Source organism: Podarcis muralis, chromosome 5, assembly GCF_964188315.1.
Source record: "Podarcis muralis chromosome 5, rPodMur119.hap1.1, whole genome shotgun sequence".
NCBI lineage: Eukaryota > Metazoa > Chordata > Lepidosauria > Squamata > Lacertidae > Podarcis > Podarcis muralis.
Window position 1 is genome coordinate 8,770,049 of NC_135659.1, and position 25,908 is coordinate 8,795,956.

At 46.2% G+C, this 25,908-nt stretch overlaps 1 protein-coding gene across 1 annotated transcript in view; it reads left to right on the forward strand.

Moving 5' to 3' along the window:
* The window catches only part of QSOX1 (quiescin sulfhydryl oxidase 1), an 85,251-nt gene that overhangs the window by 38,520 nt on the left and 20,823 nt on the right, over positions 1–25,908 (forward strand). Inside the window, exons 3-8 of the mRNA XM_028732416.2 lie at positions 433–481; positions 1,659–1,761; positions 5,937–6,027; positions 9,461–9,606; positions 17,040–17,174; positions 18,729–18,858. Coding sequence (XP_028588249.2) covers positions 433–481; positions 1,659–1,761; positions 5,937–6,027; positions 9,461–9,606; positions 17,040–17,174; positions 18,729–18,858 — 654 coding nt within the window. The remainder of the gene's footprint in view (positions 1–432; positions 482–1,658; positions 1,762–5,936; positions 6,028–9,460; positions 9,607–17,039; positions 17,175–18,728; positions 18,859–25,908) is intronic.

Consider the following 25,908-nt stretch of genomic DNA (forward strand, 5'->3'; position numbering starts at 1 on the left):
AAAAGTCAAATGCGGGCAGGAGAACTTGAGGAACTTCCCTTTTCTGGGGAAAAGGAAGAGGGGCCCAATTTGCTGTTCTCGGGGGTGGAATCTGATAGTCTTTCATAATACAGCTCCCTGTGCGAGGCCAAAATTTGGCACCCCCAAATGGATCTTCTCATTTACGGACCTTCTCCATTTTGCACCCCCTTGGCTTGGCACCCTGTGGGGGGCAAGGAATGCCTGCCCCACGTTGCTATTCTTCTCCAAAATGTCCAGGGGTTGGCTGCACTCATCCTCTTTTCCAGCTCCATATCTGTTGAAGAGGTGGGTGATCTCCCCAGGTTTCAAGCTTACAACGCAGCCGCTTAGGCAATTGGAGGCACAGTAACAGACAGGACAGAAGCGAATCTTTAAAAGCAAAACCTAACCGTAGGGTCTCTTTCCTTCCAGTTTTTCAAGGCGTTCTCCACGAAGCCCGAGGATGGCGTCAGACTTCACCGTACGTATCCTGAAGTCAATTCCTACCTAAGCTAGAAGCAAGAAGTTATGTCTGCAGTTTAGTTTACCAGGCTGGGCCTGCCTAGAGAGGGGTACCCACTCACCATCCTCCAAGCTCATGAATCAGAAGGCTTATGGAGGAATTATAGGGCCCCGGTAATCAAAGCTGGTGGTCACCCTCCGTAAAATGTCCCCTAGGTCGTTGATGCGTGTGGCACAATCCCTTTGAACTTTCCCACCCTTTCCCCTCCGTGATGTCTCTTAATTTGACCAGGAAATGTCAACATGTCTCTCATCTCACAATCAACAGCTTGAGACCAATTCCACGCTTTCATTTTCATTTTTGTCTCAGGATTTATATTCCCCTCCAAATCAAACTTGAGATGGGGCTTCTTTGTCCCCCTGTGTTTCTAGGCAGATTAATGCTTTTCCTGGAAGTCCTTCGCTCTCGTACTGGGCCTGTGTATCTGAAGGCACACACATAATCATAATCAAGAACCCCATAATCAAGAAAAGCAAAGCACCCAATAGGCCCTGGATCATAGCTGTCAAGTTTTTCCTTTTTTTAAAGGGAAATTCCCTTATTCCGAATAGGATTCCTCGCAAGAAAAGGGGAAAGTTGACAGCTATGCCCTGGCTGCTTCCATTTGAACCAAAGGGAGGATCGTGCGCCTGTTCTTCCTCACCTGCGGAAGGTTCATTATGGCAGAGTTTGAGAAATTCTGCATGAGGAAAATCTCCAAAATGATTCATGCTTTCTGGAAAGGGAATCCCATTTCAGGCACGAAGACCGAAGATTGCACTTTGGAGAAAAGATAGTATCTGTCTGACACGAACCACGTAGGAGTTAAGTTGGGAGTGGTTCCCTGGCTGGGTTTAGGTCTAAGCGTAGGGTTGTGCGTATGGGTGGCAGCCTGGCACAATGTTTATCTCGTATCCAGGCAGCATTTATTTTGTCTCTAGATTCCCAGGCCCAGGTTGCTTCCTGGCACCGAAAGGTAGAGTAAGGAGAACGCCTGACTTTGAGTAACACCATCCCATAATGATCCCAAGGAATCCGACATGAGAGAAGCTGCCGTTGTGCATTTCCTAGGATGTGGCAGGTGCAGGGAGCATGTAGGCTGGTGCAGAGCTCCTGGCCTGAATTGTGACCCTGATATGTTTTCTCCCTTGTACAGATAAAGCAGACGACATTCGGAGCCTCACAGAGTCCATCATCACCTCAATAGAGAGCCATGGAGACCTGTGGCCTCCCGCCTGCCCACCACTGGAGCCAATTAGGTAATTTGGGTGGAGAATGCATCATAGCATGAAAAACAATTATAGCAATGCAAAGCCTAGCATGGGCTTTCCCAGACTTGTGAGTTCACTCACCCTTTGCAAAGTTTCCATTGACTCCCTCTTAGAGGGGTAAATTGAATACAGTGGTGCCCCGCAAGACGAATGCCTCGCAAGACGGAAAACCCGCTAGACGAAAGGGTTTTCCGTTTTGGAGGTGCTTCGCAAAACGAATTTCCTATGGGCTTGCTTCGCAAGACGAAAATGTCTTGCGAGTTCCTGTAGGGGTTTTTTCCTCCCCCCCCCCTTTTTCCCAAGCAGCTAAGCCACTTATCAGCTGATCCGCTAAGCCGCTTAACAGCTGATCCGCTAAGCCGCTAAGCCGCTTAACAGCTGATCGCTAAGCCGCTTAACAGCTGATCCGCTAAGCCGCTTATCAGCTGATCCGCTAAGCCGCTAATGGGCTTGCTTCGCAAGACGAAAAAACCGCAAGACGAAGAGACTCGCGGAACGGATTCTTTTCGTCTTGCGAGGCACCACTGTAAAGTCAAGAAATATCAGTATCCAACTGGCGTTTATTAATCCCTAGTATTAGGAATCATAAAATGTAGAAAGTAAGGGAGGCAGCTCTAATGACACCATGCTTCTTCACCTCTGTGCTGAGATGGCTGCACCTGATGTGCTTTAACAAATGTATAAGGATTGGGCTTGTGACTTTGAGAATACTGTTGTATTGTGGAATCTTAGGATCAAATACAGAGGTTCCTCATTGACAAGGGAGGTCCAGTCTGGACACTCATGCCCCTTAATTCTGAAGCTTATACAGTGGTGCCCCGCAAGACGAACGCCTCGCAAGACGGAAAACCCGCTAAACGAAAGGGTTTTCCGTCGCGGAGGCACTTCGCAAAACGAATTTCCCTATGGGGTTGCTTCGCAAGACGAAAAAATCTTGCGCGTCCCCGCGGGTTTTTTCCGCTCCCCCCCTTTTCCTAAGCCGCTAAGCCGCCTATCAGCTGTTCCGCTGATAACCCGCTTAACAGCTGATCGCGAAAAGCCGCTAGACAGCTGTAGCGCTAATCCGCTAAGCTGTCAATGGGCTTGCTTCGCAAGACGAAAAAACCGCTAGACGAAGAGAATCGCGGAATGGATTCTTTTCGTCTTGCGAGGCACCACTGTAGCTTCTATTTTTTTTACATGCTATACCTTGTAAACTTATTTCCACCCCAGGTCCTTTTTACCCCCTTTCAGACCCCCTAGGTCTCCATTCACCCCCTGCACAGTCCCAGCGACCCCAGGGGGTCAATATCAAGCACTTTGGGAAACCTTGTCATGGTATGTTTAACAACAAACAACAAGGTTCTATTATCTGGGATGCTTCTAGAATTTCTATATCTAGCAGGTTTTTATACCTTAAGAAGGAAGAGAATCAATTTCAGACTCAAGACTTTGAGGCCAGGGGATTACCTCTGTTAAAAATCCCCCACAAACCTCCCAAATTTCAACCCATTTATCTTGACTCACCCATGTGGGCGAAGAAGCAGTAACGGGAGCTATGACACAGGTTTCTGTATATTTCGGTTCTTGAACCGTACCTTTACCCACATGAGGACAATAACTGTCTCAGAAGCTGCTGTTTACCAGAGGCACATGTGCCTTTTGAATACAGTTGGAAACGGGAGGTCTAAATTGGTGCATATTCCACATGTGAGCTGAAGTAACAACTAAGAGGAGAGTTGTTGTTGTTCTTTTCCATCCATCCATCCATCCATCCATCCATCCATCCATCCATCCAATTTCCCGCCTTTCTCCCAGACAGGGACTCAAGGCAGCTGGGCAGCTTGCAGCTATAAACATAGAAAGAAAAAATCTTTAAAAACCATAAGTGAAACACTTATGGAATCAAAACTGTATATGAATATATATGACCTATTAGAAACATACAGATAATTGCAATAACAACAGCGCCAGCCCTTTCATTAAAAGGAGTTAGTTCTCAAAAGACTTCCTGCTTGGTGTGTGGGACTGAATGTTAGACATAGGTGTTGCTGCAATTTAGGGCTGGCTTCCGGGTAACATTCCACGATGGTGTTTTGAAATGTACACACACAGAGAGAGATATGTAGATATAGATAGCTTACGTACCGTATATACTCGAGTATAAGCCGACTTTTCCAGCACATTTTTTATGCTGGAAAAGCCCCCCTTGGCTTATACTCGATTGAAGGTCCCTGGCGGCGGTGGCAGAGGAGGAACGGGCAGCCTGAATACAGCCCTTTTGGCAGCACCCTAGGTAGGCAGGGGGCTGGGGGGGGGAAGAGAGAAGCCCCCTCTGCCGTGTGCACATACGTGGACGCGCACACGCACTCCAGCCCACCAGGAGGTTTGTGGTGTGGTGAACCGGCTTGTACTCGAGTCAATAAGTTTCCCCAGTGGTAAAATTAGGTGCCTCGGCTTATATTCGAGTATATACGGTATTTCATTGATGGCTTCAGCTCCCTTCCTGCAATCGGCTCCCAATGAATCTGCCGTCATGCGTCTTATGGAATCATAGTCCAACCCCCTGCAATGCAGGAATCTTTTGCCCAATGTGGGGCTCGAACCCACAGCCCTGAATTAAGAGTCTCGTGGCTGCTCTAGCTGTGCAAAAGGTGGGAGGTTTCTCCAGTGCTCCCCCCCCCCGGGGGACGCAGGGGGACGCATAGCCATAAACTGGGCCTAAACCCTGATTGAAATGGATCTAGAAAACCCTTTTCCTCCGAGAGTGCCTGGATCTGGCCCGTGACCAAAAATGAAAACAATAAAACCAGATAAAGAAAAGAGCAGGAAATATTTCAAAACGACAAGCGGAATCAAGTGTCCACATACTGAAAGCCACACGGAACAGAAGTGTGCTTCACTGGCCTGGGAAAGTAAACGGCATTTGTTCGTCGATGACTGTCAAGCCTTTGTTTTAGTGTTACCTGCTGCAGACTGTTGAATAGCAGCTGAGCAGTTCAGTTCCAGAATTCAGCAGCTTCCTGTTCCAGTCCTCCTTTGTGCATCTTAAGTGATTAGTCTTCAGTTCAAGTTTATGCGTTAGGTCTGGAGATACAATTATCCACTCAGAGTACATGCGCTGATGTTCCATTCATCTCCTGCAAGGAAATGGGTGATTAGAGGAACTGACCTGTTAACAGAGCGGAGCTATGCATGTTTTAGAAGGCTTATGGCTCACAAACTCAGAGCATGATTCTAACTTGCCCAGGCTGGATAGAGCGTTTGGAGAGGCTGGCTTCTAACAATTATTTACCGTTTACCGAAGCATCTAATAACTATCCGGTTTTCAGAAAATGGTCGGTTTCTAGGGAAATTGTTCGCAAGCCATCTTGAGGCTTTCACACATCACGTAAGCAGACCAGAATCGCCACCGCCTGGGGCTAATTTTATTTATTTTAATAAAGTATTCGTCATCTGCCAATCTCATAAAAAGATCAGGGTGCCACAACACAACTCTCTCTCACACACAATAAAACATAAAGCACCATTAACAACGGTACAAAGTAATCATTAAAAGGACTTAAATTATAAAAAGGTCCCCAAGAGATGCCCAAAAATCAGTATCAGGGGTGTCTTTTTGTGGCTTTAGAAATCATAGCACTGACAGGCAATGGAGATGTAACAGGGCGTATTCCTGCACTGCAGTGGGTTGGACTAGATGATCCTCAGGTTCCCTTCCAACTCTACGATTCGATGAATCTATGATATTATGGAGGAAGAGAATTCTGCACTATTTGGGGCTGCAGCTCCATATCTCTTGTAATGTATAATTCCACCCTGGCATGCACAGGCAACAGCTGTGAGGCCTTTTGCACCGCTGATCTCCATGCCAAGAAAGCAACAACGACCCACCTGCTAGATTTCTCTATTGGGCTTCTCTCTTAAGAACACAAAAATAGGATCGGTAAAGAAAAGGTGTCAACCCAACCATCCCATAATAATCCCTCACAGGGCCATAGGTCCAGTTAGATTAAAGGATAGGTGCTGTTCCATACTGTGCCCAGGGGGGGAAATATGAGCATCTGGGAGGATCTCCTCAAATGGCGGGGAAGCTGAGATGCCTGAATCTGTGTGAAATAATTGTTTGCCCTGTGCTTAAAGCAGAGTTGCTCAGCGTGTGTGTTGCTCTTTGTCTTTTGCAGTGCGGCAGAACTTCACGACTTCTTCCACACAAACAACGTGACTTATTTGGCCCTGATATTTGAAAAGGAGGACTCCTTTTTGGGCAGAGAGGTGACTCTTAATTGACTGGTTGACAATCTATGTATGCATTGCAGCAGCCTAGCTTTAGAGAAGAGGGTCCTTCGCTCTTTTATGCTGCAAATGGCCCCCTGCAGGTCTGCATGGAAATATGGGGTGACTTTTTCTTTTTAAAAAAGTTGTTTATTAATTATATGGAACTACACAAGATGTCCCCTTTATCGCAGAGCCTCTGGGAATGTTTGACAGTCCTTCATGCCTTTTCCTGCACAGGCATCATTGGAAAGTGGAGCCAACGTAAAACCAACTGGATCTTCTCCCCCTTTTGTAACAAAATGGAAAACTGGAGATAACTGCATTCAGTGGGCATGCTTGGCACAAAATAGTCTAGCTGTCACTGTACCCCCAAAGCCCTGAATATAACTCTCTCCTTTTCTGTTGAGCCTTCCCTTGTGGGTTTTCCACCGTTCCCCCCATTATGTTTTCTGCCTCTTTGGGGTCCAGGTCCCTCACCTAGTTATACACAAACATTCCCTCCTTTACAATCAAAGGTATACCTAGTGGTTGGTGTTGCGGTAAAGTGGTGTGTGTGTGTGTAACAGTGTGTAACAAATGCACAAGGGACACCTTTGTCTGCAACTGACAAACAGGAAAGATACACTTGAGCAGGAAGCCTGAACGATGCTTTCTTCTGGCTAGCATCTTTCACTCCATGCTAGAAGGAAGTGTTTTGCTTGCTTCACAATGCTTCTTCTTTCTTCAAGAGCATGAAGAGTAATCCCCTTTGCAAACTGTACGATTAGCAAAAGCAAACGTGGATTAAGCAAAACAACAGGGTCTTGTGCCTGCTTCAGCATCCTTTTCCTGACAGGCTAAGCTAGAACTTCTGGCTTCAGGTCAGACCCAGGCAAGCCAAGTCACACAGGCCTTTTATACCAAAATAATATAAATATAGACTACGCTGGTGATGCTGTGGTCTAAACCACTGAGCCTTGGGCTTGCCGATCGGAAGGTTGGTGGTTTGAATCCACGCGACGGGGTGAGCTCCTGTTGCTCAGTCCCAGCTCCTGCCAACCTAGCAGTTCGAAAGCAAAGTGCAAAGTGCAAGTAGATAAATAGGTACCACTCTGGCAGGAAGGTAAATGGCATTTCCGTGCACTGCTCTGGTTTCGCCAGAAGCGGCTTAGTCATGCGGGCCACATGACCTGGAAAAACTGTCTGTGGACAAATGCCGGCTCACTCGGCCTATAGAGTGAGATGAGTGCCGCATCCCCAGAGTCGTCTGCGACTGGACTTAACGGTCAGCGGTCCCTTTACCTTTGTAATATAAATACCTGACAAAAGAATCTACCCTTCTACAACACTCCCAAGTGTGGTGGCCAGCACCATGATGTGAGAGCTCTGCCTTTTGACACAAGTCAGCAAGCAGAGAAAAGTACAGAAAATTCACCTGCATGTTCACACAGCACACACAAATATCCACACACACACAGCCTCCACTCACCCTGGCTCACTTTCTGAGTCTGTTGATCTCTCCCTTATTTCTCTCCTTTGCAGCTAACTTCCCTGAAGACTTGGGAGTGGGGGAGGATGAGGAGCAGATAAAGTTAGCAGCCAAGAAAAGAGATCAGTAAGGGATGTTTAGAGAGACCCCCTTTCATTGTGCATGCACACGGTTTTCAGTGCCCGCCAGCTTTCTCTGCCTGCTGGCAGGAGAGCCTTCCAAATTTTGCCCAGGCAGAGTCTCGCAAAGTAGGTGTAACCTGTAGTTGGGCTGTCAACAGAGCAGTTTTCCATGACTAAGGCATTGGGAGTGTTGCACATACAGTACTGGTAAAGCCGGGCAAATCCCTGGAAAAGAGGTGGGAAGCAAGCATATGGCAAGGAGAATTTCTCATTCCGTTTGTGGATGTACTTAACATTGTTGACTCGTTTGAAATTCAGCAAAATTACTCACACTGGGCAACTGGTTTCGAAGGCAGCTGGAGTTCCACCCAGTTTGGTTCATGGTACTGTTGGAGAAGGGCAGGGAATAAGTGATTCTTCTACAGCTGGCACACCTGTGCCATTCCTGCTTCAGCTATACCAGGCACATCACCTATACCGGTAGATCACTGGGCATCTGTGGTAGATCACAGGTAGATCACTGGCTCCCCCCCCCAAAGAAGCTCAAAAATTTTGGCTCCCCTAAAAAGCTCAACAACTTTGACCGCAAGTGGACTTAACTGTCAGGGGTCCCTTTACCTTTACTAATCTTGCAGTAATTGTATTAAGACGACTTCCAGTTAACGATGCCATTGTAGAGCATGAGTGGAGGCCAGAGTACGGTAGCAGCCCTGCCCTTTTCCAAAGCCCTATTCAAATGGCACATCTCCTGCACATGCACTCGTTGCATGGTGGCGGGAGTGGGCCTGCAACACCTACTCACCCCAACACTGGCAAGTTTGGCGGGGCATTTGCAAAATCGAGCCTTCGCGTATAGTCTCTCCACGCGATAGGGAGCCTTGTACGGTGAGGTTTCCCAAATGTTGAACGCGGACGTAGACTTCGCTTTACAGATATCCTGCCAAATGCTCAAGATCTGGGCTGGTCCAGGTCACAAGTGCCTCCGTTTCCCATTCCACATCTTCTGTGTGTGGAACGCCCTCCCATCAGATGTCAAGGAAATAAACAACTATCTGACTTTTAGAAGACATCTGAAAGCAGCCCTGTTTAGGGAAGTTTTTTAATGTTTGATGTTTTATCGCTTTATTATTATTATTAATATTACGTTGGGTGCTGCCCAGAATGGCTGGGGAAACCCAGCCAGATGGGCAGGGTATAAATAAATTATTATTATTATTATTATTAGTAGTAGTAGTAGTAGTAGTAGTAGTAGTAGTAGTATTTGTATGGGTGGGGAGAGAGAGAGGGTGCCGTACAGCCAGGGTTTTGGTAAAATGTCAACAGCAGAGAAGAGTCCAGCAACACTTCTGGAAGAAACAGATTTTTGAGATGGAGGGTTTAGAGGCAGAGGAGAAAAATAGATTGTTGCATCCATCTATTAAAGTCCAACTGTTGACTATATGGGACTGGCAGAGATGACTGGCAGAATCCGAGACCGGGGGAAAGAGGCGGTGGATGAAGACTGGAACAAATTTAAAGTTTATCTCAAAAACTGTTGTAATTTGGAAAATTAGGGGCTCAGAGTTATAAGAGATAAAGAACTACAGTTGTATTAATAACTAATTGAAGCTAAATATATGAAAGATAATTAAGTCTATTATCAGAGGGTTGCTGAAAAATCTTGAAACAAGAATGCAGAAAAGGGGTGGTATGGGGAAGTCGATTTTGTGTTTGTTTATGTTTATGTTTTTGCTATGTTTTTTCTTTACTTATGGAAAACTAATAAAAATTTATCATAAAAAAAATATATTAAAGTCCAACTGTTTTCACAACACTAACTAAATGTGGTATCTGGTTTTAGGTCACACTGGACATGCTCCAGTTTGAGAACATTGCAGTGAGGCGAGTCTTAAAGAGCAACGAAGAGCTCGCGAGGAGATTCAACATTACCACCTTCCCTTCTGGCGTCCTCCTTGTCAAGAACGGCTCCTGCAGCAGCATCCCTGTGTGAGTTGCCACTCTTACTGTACCTCCTTATCTAGCAATATTCTTTAGCATGCGTCAACTCTCTTACGATCCCTATTCATTTTCTTTAAGGCTCCAAATATGACAACAACCTAGTTCACCATGCAGTCGTGGATCTTTGGGCGGGGGGGGGGGTGAGTCCAAAGTGATAAGTACTTATTTGTTCCAGTTGTACAACCTGGGAACGCTCTGCATTGTTGTTGTTGTTTAGTCGTTTAGTCGTGTCCGACTCTTCGTGACCCCATGGACCAGAGCAAGCCAGGCACCTCTGTCCTCCACTACTTCCCGCAGTTTGGTCAAACTCATGCTGGTAACCTCGAAAACACTATCCAACCATCTCGTCCTCTGTCGCCCCCTTCTCCTTGTGCCCTCCATCTTTCCCAGCATCAGTGTCTTCTCCAGGGAGGCTTCTCTTCTCATGAGGTGGCCAAAGTACTGGAGTCTCAGCTTCAGGATCTGTCCTTCCAGTGAGCACTCAGGGCTGACTTCCTTAAGAATGGATGCGTTTGATCTTCTTGCAGTCCATGGGACTCTCAAGAGTCTCCTCCAGCACCATAATTCAAAAGCATCAATTCTTCGGCGGTCAGCCTTCTTTATGGAAGCTCTCACTTCCATACATCACTACTGGGAAAACCATGGCTTTAACTATACGGACCTGCATTAACTATACGCTCTGCATTAATGGTTCTTAAAAGACCAGTCCAAAGGAGTCTGCTGCTCCACAAGCCCCATAGCCATGATTTTGGGTTCTGCTTTAGTAGATTGAAAGTTTTCTGTCGGAGGGACTCCGGATTTTTGAACAGTTCTGAATTCAATCATAAGGGTAAGGCCCAGTTCTACCATTGCAATCAATTCATGCGAGACAAATTTGCATAAATGTGACTAACATGTTGTGAGCTGCACTGCTTGTTCGTTGGTGTGTGTTTTGAGGGCGTGCAATGATTGTGGGGGGAGGGAGTGCAAGCACTGGAGATGATAGGAGATACAGTAGGGATACTGGGCATGTTCTTGTGGTAGGGTTACTGGACATGTTCTCTCCTCTCCGTCGAAACCCGAACCTGGTTAAGAACATTTAACTATTGGCTTCGCTTAAATTTAAACCCATCCGGACTACTACCTTTAGTAGCACGAGATGCTCATAGAAGTCGGTGGTCCAAAGTAGTGCATCAAAAACTACTTATATGTGGCCTCCAAGCACAGCATCTCCTGAAAATGGGTCTCCCAAAGGCAAAAACTATTATTGACCAGCGCATGAAGGATATTGAGCAGCAGAATAATCTGGCCTATATTAAGAAATTTAGTGCTTGGTACGCTTATCTGTCCCCCTCCCACTTTGATTTTCGGGCACCTTATTTGTCTACCTTAACCATTCCAAAACTCAGGCGGGCCTTTACACTGGCCAGACTAAATATGCTACCCTTGAAGGTAGATATCAAAAAATTTCATTCGAGAACCAGCTCTGCCCCTGTGGAGCTGGCTACGTAGAGACTGTGTGGTCCAGATGGTTGTGTGCTTCTTGTCCTGGCCTTAAAAAGGTAAAGGTAAAGGGACCCCTGACCGTTAGGTCCAGTTGCGAATGACTCTGGCGTTGGAGCGCTCACCTCGCTTTACTGGCCGAGGGAGACAACGTTTGTCCACAGACAGTTTTTCCAAGTCATGTGGCCAACATGACTAAGCCGCTTCTGGCGAACCAGAGCAGCGCACGGAAACGCTGTTTACCTCCCCGCCGGAGTGGTACCTATTTATCTACTTGCACTTTGACGTGCTTTCAAACTGCTAGGTTGACAGGAGCAGGGACTGAGCAACAGGAGCACACCCCGTCAATGGGATTCGAACCACCGACCTTCTGATCGGCAAGCCCTAGGCTCAGTGGTTTAGACCACAGCGCCACCCTCATCCCCTTACCCTTCTGCAATCAATGAACGTACCAGTTTCTTTGGTCGTGAGCTTCAGCTCTGGCTTTTATGTTTTTATGCTTGGGACTTCACGGCCTAGGACCCTCATACCTATGGGACCGCCTCTCCTGGTATGCCCCACGGAGAGCCTCAAGGTCCATAAATAGCAACACCCTAGTGGTCCAGGCCCTAAGGAAGTTAGATTAGCCTCAACCAGAGCCAGGGCCTTCTCCACACTGGCTCCGGCCTGGTGGAACACTCTGCCTCATGAGACCAGGGCCCTGCAGGATCTGATTTCTTTCCGCAGGGCCTGTAAGACAGAGTTGTTCCGCCTGGCCTTTGGCTTGGAGCCAATTTGATTCCCTCCCCCCCTCTCTTTCTTTTTTCTTTTCCTTTCTCCTCCTGCAATGAGGCTACATTTTAATATTTTAATGTTTCAATATTTTAATGTTGTATTTTAATTTTGTTTTTAAGTTGTATTCATTCAACTTATTTTTATTATTGCTTGTTAGCCGCCCTGAGCCCGGCCTTGGCTGGGGAGGGCGGGCTAGAAATAAAAATTATTATTACTATTATGTTGGTGTGGGTGGCTGTCCAGGGAATGGATGACACAGGCTTTAAAGGCATCCCAGTTAACCCCTCTGGGGAGTTTCCACTCAGTTGCTACCTAGTTTGAATTACACTGGAGGAAAACTGTTCCCTGTCAGGGCCGTAGCTGGGGGGGGGGGGCAAAATCGGCTAAAATATGTCCATACATTAAAAAATTGATCATTGCCTCATAAGAAAATTTTAAATAGAGGGTGAATTGAATGGGTTTGGGGGTTGGAGGAGAGGCGGAAATAATTTGTCCATGACTAGGGGGCGCAATCTGGACTGTTCTGCAAGATCACCTAGCTACAGCTCTGTTCCCTGTACTCCTAGGTTTGGCTCTGTAACAACGATGGTTAGAAATTTGCCAGAGTTCTCCCTGCCACAGGATTCTTTTTCCTGGTTTTTATAACTTTCTTTGTGGGAGGTCACACTTGGCCAGCCCACAAATGAACAAAAGCTATCCAGATTCCTAGATATCCCCTCTTCCGGTCGATCTCTGTGGTAGGACATTAGTTCTGAAGCTCCTGTGCAGATGGGCAGGTCTCTGGCAACTGCATTGCCCAAGGCTGTTCTTAGCCAGATGCTTGGGCATGTGAGCGCTTGTTGGGAAAAACATGGGCTCTGCATGACAGACTCTCCACTGGAGGGAGGATCCTGTTGCATCTGAAGCCAGGAACGGGAATGTCTCTTTGGGTGTTTCTCAGGCATGGATGTCTCCTAGCGATGAAACCAATGAGGAAGGAGGCCTCTCGCTTTATGGAGGGTGTGGAATGTGTCTTGGAATGTTCCTATGGGACGCACCAGTAGAGCAGCCATTATGGATAGGCAGTTGGACCAGATAATTGCATGCCTGTCCTTCTCTTGCTGTTTTGTGCCACAACCTCCTACACTGAAAACCTACAGAGTCCTCTGAAGTATTTGTCTGCAAGCTTGAGACCTTAGAAAAGCTGGACTATTTGGGCAGAGGAAGCTGGCAGCACCTCGCAAGGTTTTTCCAGCCCTGCGCTGAGATACCAGTGATGGAACCTAGGACCTTCTGCATGCAAAATACACGCTTTTGTCACTTAGCTATAGTCCCACCTGAACTGGAAGGCTCTGTGATAAGGCAGTATATTGTAATATGCTTGTTGTCCCAGTGGCCTTGGTAGCTGATACCTGTAGCCAAGGACCTCTCATTTCCTGTTGTGGATTTCTGTCTTTTTCTCCTTAATGAATTGCAGATTATAAGACTCCACCTAGACAGTGAAGAGGAGCCTTTACTTGATTTATTTTTTGAAACGTTGAATATAATCAAGCACGGTATTCCAAGCCTGGCAAGCGACCGGCTCTCGTTTCCTGACCCTCCTCTCACCCAGCTGCTCTGCTCCTCTGCCTGCTCCTCTTGTTGCGGAAAAGTTCATTAGGAGCCACACAATGGCTGGTTCGGAGATGCTGGCGGAGAACAATAGAACCTGGGCTTGGACCCTCTGGTGGATTTTTGCTGCTGAATAGGGCATGAAAATAACAAGCAGATGGTCTCTCCCTCCCTCCCTCCCAGCCCCCCAACCTCCGTGCAGTTTGATTGATGTCCACCTGGCAGCGAAGGCATGAGCGCGGCAGGGAAAGGGGCACATGGGCACTGTGTCTTCCTCAGGAATGGGGCTCGGAGAGGAGACGGTTCTGCTCGCCCCCTTGCCAAAGAGGGGGGAGCCTCTTCCACGCTTGTTGTAGCTGGCTTCCTAGCCGGTGCGCATGGGATTTGCAAGAACGAATCAGGGAGGCGGTGAGCCATGCCGCAGGAGGCTGCCTTTGTTCTTCCATGCCAGCTTCACCCAACAAGGAGAGCCATTGTTCTCCTTGCTGGTAGAGGAGAAAATTGTTTGCCTGATGTTGACGTCTCCTGACCATCTGCTTGCAGGGAGGCACGCGGTGGAAAAAGCAGAGCGGCTGCTTGTTGGCTTCTGTTGCCTTCTGGGCCTTGTTGTCACTGCCATCGCCTCCCCCCACACGGGTGGTCAGCTTTCCTTCTTTTATAATAATATTTTTTATTAAATTTTCCGAATATTTTTTAAACATGACACCCATCTTATATATAATACATCAAAACCGATTGACCATCTCGGCCTGTGACTTCTCTCTTCCTCGGCTCATGGTTTTCTTATTTATACTCTAATATTGCATTTTGTTGTTGTTGTTATTATTATTATTATTATTATTATTATTACCCCTATATCCTATTCTTAAATATTCAATTAAAAATCATCCTTAATAATAAGTGATAAATTTAACCTTACAAAACTTATTGTAACCCTACTAACATCATCATCATCATCATCATCATTTATTTGTACCCCGCTCCCATTTGCTGGGTTTCCCCAGCCATTCTGGGCGGCTTCCAACAAAGATTAAAAATACATTAAAATGTCACACATAAAAAACTTCCCTGAACAGGGCTGCCTTCAGATGTCTTCTAAATGTCAGGTAGTTGTTTATCTCTTTGACACCTGGTGGGAGGGGGTTCCACAGGGCAGGCGCCACTACCAAGAAGGCCCTCTGCCTGGTTCCCTGTAGCTTTGCTTCTCGCAGTGAGGGAACCGCCAGAAGGCCCTCGGCGCTGGACCTCAGTGTCCGGGCAGAACGATGGGGGTGGAGACGCTTCTTCAGGAATACAGGACCGAGGCCGTTTAGGGCTTTAAAGGTCAGCACCAACACTTTGAATTGTGCTCGGAAATGTACTGGGAGCCAATGCAGGTCTTTCAAGACGATGTTAATTGTTTACAATTGTCTTTCAAATAGAATGGGCAGGCAACTTTCCTGCTCATTTCGTTCCACTTTGGGTTGCGGGTTTTCTCATCAGGATATTCAGAGCCGCCTCCTGCTCTGTGCCGCCTTGCCTGAAAATGGGTGGCTGGCTGATGCGGAGCTTGTTCCCTCTTGGATTCTGTGGGTAGGGTGAGATTTATTCCATGGGGAATCCGGTGAAAGGGAGAGAGGCAGGGAGACACAGAAAACCTAAGACGTTGGGAAAGAAGTCTAGGCTTCAGCTCCCATCGTCTCTGACCATTGGCCAAGGCTGATGGGAGCTAGAGTCAAACAATTCAAGGCCAGGGGTGTGCGCGCAGCTTTCAGCGCATAACGGCACATGGGAGGCAGCATGGGAGGTGAAAGTCAGGCTTGACATTGCAGAACTATTAAGACTAGCAACAGCACCTTCTCCTTCTCTCTCTCTTTAAAATAATAATTGTTGCTAGTTTTCAGTTACAATCCAATAATAGCCTCATTGTAACCATACCAATTTATAATACAATTATTAAGACCAAATTATATAATTTAGACAAAGTGTGCTAGAATTTATGGTTTGATGATTTTCTTTACTTCTGCGTTCCAAAATCTTATTGATTTCAATTATATTCCAGTCCTCATAGTAATCCCTTATACAACAACTGCAATATTAGTAAGATCTATTTGTGGTGACACATTAAATTATTTATAAAACTACAAGTGAGGCATTCAGAACTGTATCCTTGTTCTTTCTCTGTGTGGCAATTATTCTGTCCGTTGTGTTTCTTCCTGTCCTTGTGAAATGTTATGTCTGTCTTTCCCCCGGTTGTTGCTGTTACCCATCATGCCTTGGGCGGAGCTGATATCCCACTGTTGCTCCAGAAATTTCTCCCTCAGTCTGTCCCAGATTCCTTGGCCCCAAATCTGAAATTTACTTCTGGTAGTGATGTGGAAAAGTTGCAGCTGTGCATGTGTATGGAATAATGATGGAAGGGGGAGCAGCCAGATTGGTTCGCCTTTGCGTGCAAGTTAAGCTGACTTTCTGAAACCCGAATGGCTGTGTGATGCCAGGTATAAGGGTGAAAGTACCCAAGATCTCAGTTGGTATCTCAAGGTCTTCTCTCCTTCCCACGCACGGCAATAAGTAACCAAACAATTAAACCCCTGTGTTGCAAACAATTACCAGTAATATCCAAGGCAACACGATGACCAAGTACAACAATGCAAGATCAATATAAACTCTTTATATAAGCTATACGGAACAGAAATCTTATAAATCTCTGAAAGTCACAAAATGTGCACTCTTGGTGGATTCTCTTGAAAACATAGAAACAAATAAACATACCGTATTTTTCGCTCTATAGGACGCACCCGACCATAGGACGCACCTTGTTTTAGAGGGAGAGAACAAGGGAAAAAAATCTCCCCCTCTCTGCTCAGCGCCCCTTCAGCAAAGCGGCAGGAGAAATGGAGCCCCTTCCATTTTTCCTCCCGCTTCGCTGAAGGGGCGCTGCGCAGCTCTCCCTCTCCGCTGAAGCCAGGAGAGTCTTGCTCTCCTGGCTTCAGCAAAAGGAACCCGAAGCCTTCAGAGCGCAGCGCAAGTTCCCGCTGCGCTCCGGAGGCTTCAGGCAGCTATCCCTGAAGCCTGGAGAGCGAGAGGAGTCATGGGCACTGACCCCTCTCGCTCTTCAGGCTTCAGCGAAAGCAATGCGAAGCCAAGGAGCGCGGAGGGAGCGCTCCCTCTGCGCTTCAGAGGCTTTGCGTTCCTATCGCTGAAGCCAAGGAACCTGCATTCGCTCCATAGGACGCATACACATTTCCCCTTAATTTTTGGAGGGGAAAATGTGCTTCCTATAGAGCGAAAAATACGGTAAGTCTTAGAAGTCTCTGAAAGTCTTTGTAGCCTATGCAAGTCTCTGAAAGAAGCAATAGGTCAGATACTTATCTGGTGAAAACAAGCCATAAAGCTTTGTTTTATTATGTCCAGCGCTGCTGAAGTGGTCCTCAAACAGACGTAGTGAACAGTAATTCTGGATATACCCACTGTTTCATGGAATTCTTCTTCAGCACAGCAGAAGGATACAGAAATGCTGTGTGATGCCAGGTAGAAGGGTGAAAGAACCCATGATCTCAGTTGGTATCTCAAGCTTTGCTCTCCTTCCCACGCAGGCATGTTGACTCGAGACCACTTTACACAGACTTCCTGAAGAAACTGCCTGGGGTTGTTAGAGGAGACACCTTCAAGCCCACTGTGCTGCCACCTGTACCACCTACTACACCTGGGCCCTGGAAGGTGATAGACAGGTGAGAACCACCTTTGATGCTTCCTGCTCTTTCTTCTTGCTCAGCACTGCTTTGTTTTTGCAGCACCTCCATCACTTCGTGGCTTATGAAGGCCCTGTCAGGGTTCGACATCACAAGCTCATTAGCCGAGGGCCCTCCCTTTACAACACTGTAGCTCTGCTGAATACTACAAAACAGATGAAGTAGCCTTGCGGTGCCCCTAATTTTTGAAAACTCCCTCCAGAAAATGCTAATTAAGTTGGGAAAGGATGATCAAATTCATTCCTTTAAAATGAAAAGAGAAAAATCCAACCCTTCAGGCCTGGAGAAGAGAGCATTTTTCTTCACTCCGGACATGAGGGAATTCTCATGCACAGGCTCAAGTTTATTATTAATTATTTCATTTATTATTTATTATTTAATTTATTATTTCTACCTCACCCATCTGGGCGGCTCCCAGTCGAGTGTTAAAAACAATACAGAATTAAATATTAAGAACTTCCCTAAAGAGGGATGTCTTTTAAAGATAAGATAACTGCTTATTTCCTTCACATCTGAAGGGAGGACATTCCACAGGGCGGGCGCCACTACCGAGAAGGCCCTCTGTCTCGTTCCCTGTAGCCTCACTTCTCGCAATGAGGGAACTGCCAGAAGGCCTTCGGAGCTGGACCTCAGTGTCCGGGCTGAACGATGAGGGTGGAGACGCTCCTTCAGGTATACTGGACCAAGGCTGTTTAGGGCTTTAAAGGTCAGCACCAACACTTTGAATTGTGCTCGGAAACGTACTGGGAGCCAATGCAGATAAGCTGCACAGGCAACAAGCAAGTCTTGCGCCATTCTGAAAACCAAGAGATTCATGATGACTTCAGCTGTTTGTGTTCTAGGTCCAACTTTATTGGGACGCAGGAGGCTTTTGACGAGCCCTGTCCCACAAAAATGCATGCCGCAACACAGTTGCTACTTGTTCAGGTGCTTCCATCTTCGTTTTTGCTACAGCAAATGGATAGGGTCTGCCTCCTCTGCAGAGACTGTGGAAGACTCTCTGGTGTCAGCCATCAGCTCTACTGAAGGCTCACTCCAAAGAGGTAATGGGAGATGTTGGGCAAAGGTCCCCATTTCCCCTTCTCCAAAGTGGATTGTTGCAAATTCTGTGGCTACAGCTGGGCTGAAACAGGAGCTGGATATAGCCTTAAGGTTGATGCTTCCTGTGTAAGTTATGTACCTTGGTTTTCAAACAGCTTAGTTCTCAAACGTTTTGGCTCCCGAACGATTGAAGCCCGGAAGTGACTGTTCCGGTTTTTGAATGTTCTTTTGAAAGCCGAACACCCAATGGGGTTTCCACAGCTTCCGATTGGCTGCAGGAAGTTCCTGCAGCCAATCGGAAGCTGTGCTTTGGTTTCTGAATGGTTTGGAAGTAGAACGGACTTCCGGAACAGATTACGTTCAACTTCCAAGGTACGAATGTAGCTGCCAAGTTGAGCTCTCTCTCTCTTTCTTTCTTTCTTTCTTTCTTTCTTTCTTTCTTTCTTTCTTTCTTTCTTTCTTTCCCTCTCTCTCTCTCTCTCTCTGCCACAGGAGAAAATTGTACATGGCTGACGTGGAATCAGCAGTGCTTTACACGCTAAGGAGAGAGGCAACACGATACGATTTCCTTGAAAAAGAGCAACTCTCCGCAATGAAGCAGTATGTGGCAGTATTGGTCAAGGTGAGCTCTGATGAATACTTTTCCTGCCTCTCCTCCTCCTTCCTCATGAATCTTAGCTTCTGTATATATACAGACTTGCCTCCCTGTTATCTCGGTAGTGACTTTGTTTTTAAATGATATGTGAGAGCTACTAATCTTGTTCTGGGTTTCTTTCTTTTATTCTTAAAAGTCACATGTCAAATGTCCTCCTTTCCCATAAGACAAAAACGATAACTTCTCAGTTATCATTATTATTTTGTAAAGTCTTTCTGAGGGGGATGTGGGCTTTGACCTGCGAGTTTGCATAATATGTCGGTGGTGGTTGAACCTCCAGAGGGGAAGCGAGGGAGAGGGGCGACAAAGGTCTTAAGCCAGATTAGGTGAGTCTTACCAATCAAGTCTGTGGTTGAGGGAAATCTGAGACATGGGGTGTGTATGTTCCTGTTGAAAACAAAACCACAACAACAAAAGGAAAGTAGAGGTAATATGAAGCGATTTCCTCATGCCTCTGAGAATTTGTAAGGGATATTTTGAGGGTGGGATTAAGGCAAGGGAAATTCCTTGCCTGTCCGTAGAACTGCTTGCTATACAATATTTTTACAGCTATAACATCTTCAGATTTAGGGTTGGCAAACTTCTAGCGCATTACAGCACAGCAGGGGGAGCAACATATAGCTGTGAGTTCTTAAACCCGTCCCCTTTCCTGAAACTCCCCCTTCAGGAGGCCTGAACTGGGAACAAGATGCACTGCAACATTTTGATGCAGATCCCATTTGTTTGTTTGTAGTCATGATTGTTCCATCTCCGTGGTTCCAAACATGGAGAGAATTGTATCAGCTTTGTTTTATAGCACAGAATCGGGAGTTTCGAAAACTTTAGCTTCCATTTCTTTTTAAAAAGAAAAAGAAAAAAGGCTTCTAGACCTTGTATTCCGTGGGCTTCAACATTTAGAGAGTAGAGTTTTTGCTATACATTTTCTTCCCTGGCCTTCAGTCTTGTCACGTTACCCAAACTTCTCTACAGTCTCTCAGTTACCCTCTTTGCCACCGAAGCCTCTTCCATTGAGATTATCACACAGGGGGTTACTCTGGTTGTGACAGGAGTGTCGTAATAACAAAGCCACAGAAGAGTTAACATGGCTTCTGAAAGGCAATTTTTGGTTTTGTTTCTTTTGCTGCAATAAATCTTTTAAACCCTGGTATCGAAAGGCCATAAAGCGCAAGAGGGTACAGTCTGTGACATTTATTTTCAAAGCTCTTAAGTTATAGCTCAGATACATATCGTTTCTGTTTGACCTTTGCATATGAATGTTGCTCTTTTGCTCTGAGTGCTTTCTGGAGTCTCTCTCTCTCTCTCTCTCTCTCTCTCTCTTTGTGCCTGTGTTATATGAGTATTTTGACATTCTAGCCAAAGCCGGCCCACCAATGAGGCAGGGTGAAGCACCTGCCTCAGGCGGCAGAAGCACAAAGTCAAATCATTTATTGATTGATTTAAATAAGGCAATAATAATCTTAAGACTTGAGACAGAGAATCTACCTGTAGAGGGGGATAAGGGGTCCAAACACCAAAGGGGAGATAGTGAAAAAAATATGAGTTAAAGCCACACCTTTCGCAATGTTTGCGTCCCTGTTTTTGCCAACCCGAATGTGATCTCATTCTCTCCTTCCCTCTGGAAGGGAAGGGAAATATATTTCTGGGATATTGCAGTGGTCTCCCTCTCTGCAATTTGGTGGCAATACATCGCCAGTGTCTGAAGTTGTGAGGTTTCAAAGCTGAAACCATAAATCACGTGAGGCCAAATAGTACGCCGCATGCCTCTTTTCTGGTTACGAAGCAAAACGGGGAGAGGAGGGGAATTGCTGGCAAGGCTTTGGCTGGATGGAGCCTTGTCCCAGAAGTTAAATGCCTGTCACCAGCCTAAGTAGTCTCTTACAGAAACTGTGGCGTATATGTTGAGAGAAGGAAGGATGCTGCCAAGGGAATGAAGAAGGGAAAGGATGGGGCTGGGATGCCTTAAGAGACAGGTGGTGTTGGGAGGAAAAATTGGTGCTGAAAAAGAATTTACATCCATCAAGTTATCTGTGTGTCTGTTCTCCCCTGCGCACACCGTCGCTACAAATGACTGCCATTCTTTCTAACCCAAATAAAAGCAGGAATGGAAGCAAAGGGCCTCTGTAGTGCCCTGCACATCAGTGTGTCCCTCTCCCCCCACCATCTGCAGAGTAAGGGGACAGAGGCTGAAAGATGGAAGGGAGGGCATGGAAGCAAAGTTGCAGGTGTTCACAATATGTGAGGCTGCAGCACACGGTTTGCTGCTTATTGTTATTTACTGAAGTTCTCACCCTGGGCCAGCAGGGGGTACTGTAGATAGTTTTCACTCAGGTCCACCTATGCAAATAAGGGATTGAAAGTGACGTTCAGTGATTGGATAGTTACAGAAAGTTGTTACAGTTGCGTTGTAGTGGAGCTCCATATAAGCAGGCTGGTTGAACCCTTCAGTTCAGTTCTGTTATGGCCTGTGAATAAACAAGAGCTGTTTGAAGAATCGCTGTGTCGTCTGACATGTTCACCCACAACTTAACACTTGTGTGGAAGGTGCAAGCAGGTGCCTTAGTGTACGACTTCGGCGCTTTTTAGTGGATGGGGGAAGTTGTAAGACTGTTAAGTCTTACCTTAAACAAGGGACGGCGAACCTGTGGCGCTCTCTCGCGCTCTCCGCATATTGCTAGACTTCCACTCCCCATCACCCGCGACCATTGACTGTTCTGGCTGGTGTCTGAAATCCATCGACAATTGGAAGGTAACAGATTCTGCATTCCCTGTCTTAAATTAAGGGGGTTTTTGGCCCTAGAATGAAAATATGCCTATGCACCTGCCAGCTGTGGATTTATATCAACTTTGTTCTTCTGACAAGGAAAGCTGGAGTCCACCAAAGTTTATGCAGCAAACAGATCTTGTAGACAATAAAGTGCTACAAGATTCTTGCATAGATTTACACACACACACGAACGCACACTACCTATAAAAGATCATGTACTGATTGTTACCATAAAAACATCATGGCACCAGCCCTTTCCTTAAAAATAAGTGGCCCTAACAGAGAAGAAGGATGTCCCAAAGGGCTGATTGCAGCTACATGCCGATTCTGTAGATTCCCCCTCTCCGTACTTGAAAACAGTCATAAATACAGGAAGAATAAAATTGCAAGAGAATAAAATAGCAACCGTAATAATCATAGGAAGCTTTAAAAAAAAAAAAAGAATGAATGGCGTAAATTAAATTCCATTGTGGAATACAAGGTTCATACCAAATAGTCACGCATGCCGCCAAGTAAACTCATATTTAGTGGGCACGTGCCAACCATGAAATTGTTGGGTCATATAAATCGCAAAATAAATGAATATTTATTTATTTAGTAACAGGCTCTTTAGCTTCCAGAAAAGCGCAACGGGGATAAAAGCAACAGTTTTGTGCCCGATGCAAGATCTGGCCACAAGATGGAGCAGTCTTACTAGGATCCAACTATTAAACTAATTATTGCTCTTGGATTTTCTCTCATCCGATAGTCGTGTTTCTCTCTCCCACCCGCCCCAATGCTCCAAGCCACTGTACACGCTTGAAAAATCGAAAGCTCCTGAGGACCCATAGCTTTGCATCTATAAGATCCTAGTTTCAGGCCCCAACATCACTGCTTCAAAAGACATTTGGGTAGCAGGGTGGGGGAGAGCTGAGCCTGAGACCCTAAGACAGCTGCTGTCCACATCTGGCCCCACTTCAGTCTGATTCCGCATGGGGCAACTTTGCATGAATGGAGGCAGCGCTGTAGCCCCAGGGCAAGTGCTGGGTCCTCCTTCTCTTCCTGCAGACTACGTAGGAAAGGTAGAAATCAAGGGAAAAGGAGTATTTCCCTAGGTTGGTTGGTTGGTTTTTAAACCCACTGTAAAGGTAAAGGGACCCCTGACCATTAGGTCCAGTCCGGACGACTCTGGGGTTGCGGCACTCATCTCGCTTTACTGGCCAAGGGAGCCGGCGTACAGCTTCTGGGTCATGTGGCCAGCATGACTAAGCCGCTTCTGGCAAAGCAGAGCAGCGCACGGAAACGCCGTTTACCTTCCCGCCGGAGTGGTACCTATTTATCTACTTGCACTTTGGCGTGCTTTCGAACTGCTAGGTTGGCAGGAGAAGGGACCGAGCAACGGGAGCTCACCCCGTCGCGGGGATTCGAACCGCCGACCTTCTGTTTTTTTGTTTTTTTTAATAAAATTTTTATTAAGATTTTTACATTACAAAATAGAAAAAGAAAAAAGAAAAAAATACAAAATAAAAATAGTTAAAAACAATCAATCTTTTCATCACATTATTTTTCATTTACTTGTTTCTCGGACCTCCTCATACCTCCCTTTTTTGTATTCCAGTTCAATTTATTAGCTCAGCAGTTTCTTTTCCTCTTTATTCTACCCAGATCTTTAATCTTACATTATTATAACCTTAAATTTGTACTTATAAAAAACCATTTTTTCATATTCTTTTATACCATTTCAGCTAGAAACCACTTAATTTCAATCCAACATCATTCTAACATTCATTAATTTTACAATGTCTCTGTAAATAGTCTTTAAATTTCTTCCAGTCTTCCTCCACTGACTCTTCTCCCTGGTCTCGGATCCTGCCAGTCATTTCCGCCAATTCCATGTAGTCCATCACCTCCATCTGCCATTCTTCCAGGGTGGGTAGATCTTGTGTCTTCCCGAACCGCCAACCTTCTGATCGGCAAGCCCTAGGCTCTGTGGTTTAAACCACAGCGCCACCCGCGTCCCTAAACCTATTGTATTGGAAGTTAATGCCCATTTAGAGCAAGTTGCACCCCATGATTGGGTAGCAGAGCAGGTATATCTGCAGAGCTTTTAATGAATAGCAACAGAGGGTTCTTAATATCCTTTTATTCATCCTCCCAATCAATTTTCCTGGTTCCTTCCCTCCCCCCCTCTCCTCCCCTGTTCAACCTGTCAATTTCCCACTTGTCTGTCTGCCTTCCTGTGACATGCCCCCCCCCAATCTCTCTCCCCCCCCCCATCGCCTCTTTGAACGTATGTAGCTCTTTGCCCCCCTCTCCCTGGAGTGCTTGTGGTTTTAAAGTGCTGATGCTAATCGGATTTGAGTTGACTTATTGTCAAAGTAGCTTTGCGTGTTCCTTGGAGACTATTTTGGAGTTACGACCAAGATTTGGATCTTGGCCGTTGGCCCGCAGGGGCCGGCATGTTTGCTTATTGCAGCATCTAAGGATACAGAATGAACAAAAGGATCTCCCGGTATTAGCAGTGGCTAAGATGAATTCGGACAGGGAATTCCCACATCGCCCACAGGAAAGCAGAAGGGGGAGCTGGATGCAAACAGAGAGCAGCTCCATGCCTTCTGCCGCACCACGTTAGAGGAATTCCAGCTTCCAACAGTTGGACAGGGAGGAAGGACTTGGAGCAGAGCGATCAGCAGGCAGGCAGAAGAGAAAACCCAAGGATAGGTTTGTGGCTTCCATTGGTTAAAGGTAAAGGGACCCCTGACCATTAGGTCCAGTTGTGACCAACTCTGGGTTTGCAGCGCTCATCTCGCTTTATTGGCCGAGGGAGCCGGCATGCAGCTTCCGGGTCATGTGGCCAGCAGGACTAAGCCGCTTCTGGCAAACCAGAGCAGCACACGGAAACGCCGTTTACCTTCCCGCCGGAGTGGTACCTATTTATCTACTTGCACTTTGACGTGCTTTCGAACTGCTCGGTGGGCAGGAGCTGGGACCAAGCAATGGGAGCTCACCCCGTCGCGGGGATTTGAACCGCCGACCTTCTGATTGGCAAGTCCTAGGCTCTGTGGTTTAACCCACAGCGCCACCCGCGTCCTTGCCACTGGTAATAAGTTGCAGCAAATATTGGGACTATTCCCATTGGAAGGGTCTCCTTCGAGACAGAGGCATAGGAAGGTCAGGCGGTACCCGGTGCAGAACATTTCTTGTCACCCCCCCCACACACATGGATTATTATTTTTTGCCTGCAAAAATGGTTTTATGTTATTTCATATTTTCTTACAAAGGGATGTGGATTCTGAGCCCCTGATAACAAGTGGACAGATATTTAAATCTACAGGATGGATTGTGTTTTGGCCTGTGTTATTTTATTTATATTTATTGTTTATTTATTTAATAAAATTTATTTTAAAAAACCTGCAAAGTGGTTTACCAAAACAAAACAAAAAAACACCACAGCAGTAAAATCAAGAAAAATTAACAACCCTACTTTAAAACATACAAAAGCTAAAATGTTAAGATTAAAATGACTTCAACTTCCTAAGCATCTAGGTATGCTTGCCTAAAGAAGGATGCTTTTAAGCAGGTGCCCAAAAAGAGTCTAGCAAAGGCACGTGCTTTGTTGAAATTTCAGCCTTCACAACATAGGAAAAGATCTGTTTTCGTAGAGGAGGGTCAATATATTAACTGATATGCATGAAATTTCATATGTAGCTATATAATCCCTAGTGTAGTAAGACAGGACCTTTGGAGCAGGCTTTTTAAAAAAAGTTTTTTATGAACTGCCCTAGTAGGGCAGTAATTGTTCCTTGATAATTTGTCACCCCCCTCCATGATGGTACCTGCCCCCATCCCCCCTTTCCTGCACCCCTGTCTGGAGAGATGGTGCACTCCAAGCCTTCCTTGGAGGCTTTTAAGCAGAGGTTGGATGGCTGTCCATCATGGATGCTTTAGCTGAGATTCCTGCAATTGCAGGGGGATAGACTAGATGACTCTTGGGGTCCTTCCAAATCTACCATTCTAGGATTCCATAGGCTGTGGTGCAGGATGAGCTCTCCGGGGTCCCCAGATCCCCAGGACTGGAAGGATTTTGACTTGTGGAGTCAAATTGCCTGTCACCTCTGCTGTGACCGGCAGGGCTCAGTAGCTGGACCTCTGCAATATCTGACACTAGGCGTAAATAGAAGCTGCACAAGCAGCCTGGGGCTCCTTCGCCATGAAGATGGGCGGACAGAGACTTTTGACCCCAGCCAGGAGGATGCAAAGCGACTGGATCGATA